Here is a 6,793-nt window from a genome sequence, read left to right as displayed (position 1 = left end):
AGAAGAAGGCCAAGCAGGATCGAGGAGGCCCAGACGCTGAGAGAAGCCATACATGCTGCGGCTGCCGCTTCCCACTGCTTATTGCCCTGCTTCAGCTGATACTGGGCATCGCTATCACGGTCATTGCCTTCCTCATGACCACCATCAGCCCCTCTCTGCTGGCCAGGGAGACACCCCATTGGGCTGGAATCACTGTAAGCATCTAACCATCCTCTTCCTCAGCTCCCAGCATGCTTTTTCACTGCCAGGGCCCTGCATGAGGCCAGCATTTCACTCCACCTTACTGTGCCAGTAGCTACGCCACCATTACTGCATCTGTACTGGAGCCTCATTTCAAATTAAACTGTTTCAGTGTGCATGTATTTTATGTAGAAACATTTCTATACTGTGTACCTGAGCAGAAACTTTTCAACATTACTAACCCTGAGCACACCAGCATACAGCTTTACTGAGAATCAATTAAAATTTCTGTGCTCAAAATCAATTATGTCAGATGTTTACTCTGATTGTTCCAGATATAAGTTTTTTTAGATCTTGTCAAATTTTGTTTTCCCGCTCAATTCTCTGTCTTAATATTTGGTTCATCTTGGCATATATGATGATCAGTGTTCTAAATCTAACTCTGTCCTGATTGTGTATCCAGTTAACACAACTATTTTTGCTGTTGCTGAGAAAAAAATCTAGACTATCAAGTTAACAATCCATGATGGCACAGAGAGTCTCACAGCTCCACACTTTTGGTTCAGTTCTGAGCTCTGTGTAGTATATGTATATGATCTTCAGACCACATGAAAATAGTCAATTATTTTTAAAGGTAACACTACCTATGATATAAAATATGTGGTGAGAGTTAAAGTTAGTTTTAAGTCAATGCAAATAAATTTTCATTATTGAAAAACTTAATTTAATGCAAATGTTTATTTTATGTCAATTTCCAAAAACTTTACCTTTAAGCATGTCATGTCCTGTGGTATGAATATAAAGTTGCACACATGGGGAAAAATCTTGGGGGAAAAAAACAACAAAAGATAGAGACGGTGGTTGCCTGCACATATTAGGTAAAAGATCATTTTTGAAAAACCTAGATACATAAGCACCTAAGATATCATTATACACAATTTGGGTTATAAGAAAAAATCTTCACATGTGTGAAACAGCTGGAAATTTGCAAGCATTAAAATCCATGGGTGTATTGTCCCCCATTTTAAGGAGCAGGGTAAATGAGTATGAATTGTATAGTTGTAATTGCCGGTTAAATACTACTTTCACAACAATACACTGTTTGGAAGCATTGCATCGGAAAAGATCTTTCATAGCTAATTAGGTATGGTGTTTTACCGTTAAATGAGATTAGAATGAGAACTTTTTGGTCATGGAAAAAATCATTAGGTTTGGTGACAAAAAAAGGACAAGATTAAAATGCAAGTGAAAATTGTATGATAACTTGTATAATATTGATGTGAATTATTGATGTTTGTGGCTGTTTTATGGTTTGTGGTTCAGGGGCTCTTGTGAAGATTAACGGTATCATAAATCTGACTACCAATTACCAAGTAGTCCAGACAGAAATTTCATTCCCTCAGCTAGAAAGTGCCCATAGATAGAGCATTCAAAACAAAGAAAAGCCAAATATGCTTTCAGAAAGACAGAAATGTTTGAAGAAAAGCACAGTAACCTGATCACCTTAATCTCTAGATTTGATAGCTACTGCTTTGAAACCTGTGATCTGAACTAAGATTAAAAAGATGTCTAAAATGATTTGCATAAAGGAGTCTCCAAACTATTTAGACATTATTAAAACTACTCAGTGCTGTTATTCCAAAGCAGACGCCACAAAATATTAATCGTAAGAGATGCCAATATTAAATCAAGTGAATTGTTGGGGAAAATGTATTACAACTAATAATGCCATTTAGTTTTAATAATGTTTTATATCATTAATGTGACAATAATTCTGGGTATGATCATTCCTTTAGTTTTTGCTTTTCTTACTGCCATAGCACTGATAACCACACACCTTTGGTGACATTTTAATTGGTTTTGTGACTGGAAAACTGTTTTATAGCTATTATCCTTTATCCATCAATACTGCACCAGAACTGAAGCTATATTTTTATTGTCGTATCATGTGAGATGTTGAATGCCAGGTGCAAGGTCTCAAACACACAAACATGCATTTACACAATGCAGTGTTTCTGGATATCCTCAGTTCACCACTCACGAGACCAGTGCTGTAAGAAAAAACACTGGTGTCATCAAGATTTCTCTACTTAAGAACCCGGAAAATAACAATTAAATTGAACACGACATGTTGGTCACAAGACTCCTGGAGGACTAAGAAAGAGTGTGCTATCTTAGAAAGGAGGGAAAAGATATTCAATTTGGAAAATCAGTGATTATATTATCAGATGACAAGCAAGCGCTGAGTTGCACAATGCTAATTACAACAATCACAGAAAGCCTGGCAGAAACACAGAAATGAATAGACCGGCAAATAAGATTAGTCCAATCAAGCAGCCTCGAGACACAATGACGTGTTTTTAAACACGTTTAGGCACATATGCTTCTCATGCTTCGCACAGAGCACAATATGATAGAACTGTATTCATTTTGGTGCCGAAAATATTTTTCTACTGTCGGGGTCAGAATTCTTTGCATTAAAACAATAATCTCTTTGCTTTGTTGCAGTTGTGCATTGTATCTGTCCTGGGCTTTGTGCTCTATTTCATCACCTATTTGCCTGATGAGAGGACCTACACACAATTCATCATAAAGGTGAGAATAAAGGTGAAAGGGAAAATAAGTTGAAAAAGAGAAATAAAGACAAGAAAGAGGAAGATGAGAGAAAATATAATTAGAAACACTTCAGCTTTTCCATTTGCACATTAGCAATGGATTGTATAATTGGTCATAGACACCTGAAATGTGTGCCGAGCTGCATTACAGCACCACCAGGACAGAAGTGAAATGGCTAATACAAAACTAAGGCTCAAAATTACCCATTTTAAACTACATGCACATAAACCTATTACATTTAATAGTAAATAATAATAATAATACTGTAATAATACTGTAACTATTGTGCAGTATACATATATGAAGGAAATGAGTCTTATATAAACTTGCATAAGCAAGGATGAAAGCCCAAAATGAACTCTGTGCAGTTAAAGTGCCACATGATCTCATTATAAACATGTTACTGTGGGATCACATTTAAGGGATCCTGTAAGACTTCTACGTTGCAACTGAATTCATTATATAAAAAAGCAATGGGTACCATTATAAAAAATATTCCTAAAGAAGTCCATTGTGCATAGAGAAGTCCGAGAGCATTGATCAGGGAAGCAAACAGGAGATTGTCAACGAAGTGTCCATTGTCCTTTAGATGCAGTCATGTCAATAGGTATTTAGACCATGACAAATTTTGTTTCTGTATTTTGCTTTCATCAAAAAAAGAATGTGGAATGAAGCAGGTAAAATGTGATTGAATTATAGACGTTCATATTTAAATCTAGGGGTTTAACAAAATATTGCATCAACCATCTATGACAACAAAATTTAGGACTTAACTAAGAAAAGCTTTAAACAGAAAGAACATTTATGGAGATAAAAGGTTTAGAGTTTAAGTGGATTCCATGTGATACCTTTGATGTCGGTAAAGTGTTAATGGGGTCTGGCTGTATATGTAATGATTGTACAGTATGTGGGTAACAAAAGTAAAAAAAAAAAAATACACGTTGCTATGTAATACATTTGCTCTTCAATACTTGATTTAAAAAAGTAACTAATGTTCACTGTTTTAATATACTGCAAGTGTGGGTTTTTGCACCTAGTTTGAGATTTGCACCTACTAGACTTTTGAATTTAGAGCTCTCAGTTTCACTTTTTGCATTTGCAGGCAGGAGATAATGAAGCCAAGGTGCATCTGTGTCTATCTATAGAAAATTTACTTATGAGCATAATGTAGGTGGTGTTTAGACAAAGGTGAAGTAGAAAACATACTTGGCCTAGGACTTTGATATGTTCTGCACACACATGGTTTTATAGTTTTACTTTGGCGTATAGTTATGTATTGTTTGTCTATAATGATTTAAGGTCATAGTGTTGTCTGTTTACAGTATTGGTTTAAAAACTTTGTGAAAGAAATAATATTTATATATATATATATATATATATATATATATATATATATATATATATATATATATATATATATATATATACACACAGTATATAGTATATATAATACTGTATTTACTGCTGCACTCTATGAACAAAAATGGGTGGATACTGGACCCTAAGCCACACATGTGCTGGTTGAAAATCTCATTTCAAAAGCATTGGATTATTATAGATCTACCCCCTTTCTTGCTGCCATAACAACCTACACTCTTATGTAAAGGGTTTTCACTTGATTTTGGAATGTTGATTGGGGATTTATATTCATGTAGCTGCAAGAACATGAGGCCTGGCATGAAGTCAGAATTCCAGTTAACCCTAAAGGTGTAATAATTGGGTTAAGGTAAGGGTTCTGTGCAGATAACTTGAGATCAACCTTTCCAATCAACCTAAAATTAAAACATATATTTATAGGCTAACATTGTGCATAAGAGTATTGTCACTGGGCCCCTTAGTTTTAATGAAGAGAAATCCTAATGCTACAGCATTCAAAGGCATTCCAAACAATTCTGTGCTTCCAGTTTAGTGGTAAAAGTCTGGGAAAGGCCCACATATAGGGGTCATAGTTAGTCCTCCCCATTCTTTCGGCCATATAGTGCACAAGAATATGTATGTCATTACCAAACAAAGACATCCTATTAACCAAAGTTTATGCTTGTACTTTCAGCTTGTGTACTTCCTGCTGTGTTCAGTGGGTCTAATCATCTCTATTATAGTCATCGCCTTCCAGGGCCACCACTACTCTTTGACCAATGGCTTCATATGCAGGGAGATAGGCCGAGACTGTATCTGCACACTGGAGCCAGAAGACCCCATTGCACGCACCTTCACATACGCCGAGGTGTCGGACTGCACTGCTGTCACAAGCACTCTCATGCTGTATTACCTGCTGCAGATGGTGCTCAATCTGTCTCAGGCCATCGTGTGCTTGCTAGGAGCTTTCATCATGTGGAAGCACCGCTACCAGGTGTTCTTCGTGGGCTTGCAGATATGCTCACCCTCCACTCAGCAATGGCAGAAAGTTTAAAAGAAGGGCAGGGACAGGGGCTTGGCACTGGGAGAAAGGACAAGACGTTCTCCTGGGAACAAAACACGTGGAGCATTTTGAGTGTGTTGAGGGAAAGTCCAGAATTTCCCACCACATGTCTATTTGTGTGAGTGTAGAGATACATTTAGAATGTTGGTAGTGTACTGTAGAGTGGTGGCAAATTACAGTTTCTTGTCCTCTTTAAAGCTCATCTATTTTTCTTTATTGATGTCTGGACATTTCCACTAATATAAATGTATACTTGCTTTTGCTGGTGTCAAGAAGGATATTCTTATCTAACAGGTTGTATGTGTGATCCAACAGGACAGCTGTCATTCTGTGAGAGCTACATATTCACTCTGTTTGCATAGGATTTGCATATCAGACTGATGGCCTTAATAGATAGCAGGTTTATGACAAAACCCCAGTGTTACGTTCTCAACAAAAAAGAAATAAGTGACACGTTTTTACATCTGAATACATCATTTTTAAATCCTGCTTGTCTTAAGGCTTTGGTGCTTAAAACGGGGATTAAAATGCATAGCAACAATTGTGCAATCATAGTAGAAATCACTATAGTATAGTGTAAATTTATTAGCCTAAGTAAATTGTCATTTGAATTAAAAGGGTTACTTGAAACACACTGATGTGTGTGTGTTTTAGGATGATGTCTATTTTGTATTCCAAAAACAAATCCAAGGATAATGTTAACATTTTTAATAATTCGCACACAACAGAGACCAGGTGCAAAAATCTTGAGACATATCTATGTTAAATATTGTAATATTCATACTGTATCTTGGTCAAATATGTCCTGATATTACAATGCATATTCTAAAGTATACGACTATTTTTTTATCTGAACCAACTGCCCTTTTTATTGTTTTATATGTTACATTTTGACAAATATAATACTGTTTTACTGATACTTGTATACTTTTTTGTATTTTTCTATCCTCACAAACATCATTTAACATTTTTCATTGTTTGTAATGAAACCAAACCTTGTTGGCTGCATTTGCTCTCCTTGCTTAGACTTGCTTATTCGCAATAATAAGTATAAGATCACTAACTGAAATAGTCCTGCACACAGACAGGCAGTTGTAAATCATGTCTAGTCAAAAGACTGGCTTTTGGTATGAAGTCTTTGCTTACACAGTGGATAAACAGCAGCGCTACTGTCAGCAGCAGAGATGGAGGGGTCAGAGGGGGACACAGGGGGTACTCAGACACACATCAGGTCACTGCCTGATAATTATAACTGGTTTTACACTAAATTACCTTTTTACATATCCAATACAAATACAAAGAAACAAATACAAAGAAAAAAAAACCCTATCTAACATCTCAACATCTAAAGAGTACTGTATATTCAATAATTTGTGCCAGTACAGCAGACAATGCTCAGAGTGTATGTTTTTTGAAGTTTGACACTTTGAATACAGGCTGAGAGAGAAGTATTTAGGTGTGCTACATGATTAGGGCACAAAAGACCAAGCCCATGCTCCCAATTTGTGTCTATGACTCAGCATCCCTTAATAATAGTCATCTTTATTTCTCTAAGTGTTCATAGAACAAAAATAGGGC

The 6,793-nt window shown here is 36.2% G+C and overlaps 1 protein-coding gene across 1 annotated transcript in view; it reads left to right on the top strand.

The window, feature by feature from the left end:
• The window catches only part of sspn (sarcospan (Kras oncogene-associated gene)), a 6,423-nt gene extending 291 nt beyond the window's left edge, over window positions 1-6,132 (top strand). Inside the window, exons 1-3 of the mRNA XM_046865329.1 lie at window positions 1-194; window positions 2,689-2,775; window positions 4,847-6,132. The exon at window positions 1-194 is cut by the window's left edge and continues 291 nt beyond it. Of these exons, the coding sequence (XP_046721285.1) occupies window positions 1-194; window positions 2,689-2,775; window positions 4,847-5,206 (641 nt within the window). The 3' untranslated portion in view covers window positions 5,207-6,132. The remainder of the gene's footprint in view (window positions 195-2,688; window positions 2,776-4,846) is intronic.
• Window positions 6,133-6,793: the final 661 nt, after the last annotated feature.

The sequence above is a fragment of the Silurus meridionalis genome, chromosome 13 (assembly GCF_014805685.1).
Source record: "Silurus meridionalis isolate SWU-2019-XX chromosome 13, ASM1480568v1, whole genome shotgun sequence".
Classification (NCBI taxonomy): Eukaryota; Metazoa; Chordata; class Actinopteri; order Siluriformes; family Siluridae; genus Silurus; species Silurus meridionalis.
The sequence above is the reverse complement of the archived record's forward strand: the minus strand, read 5'-3'. Positions and strand labels throughout refer to the sequence as shown.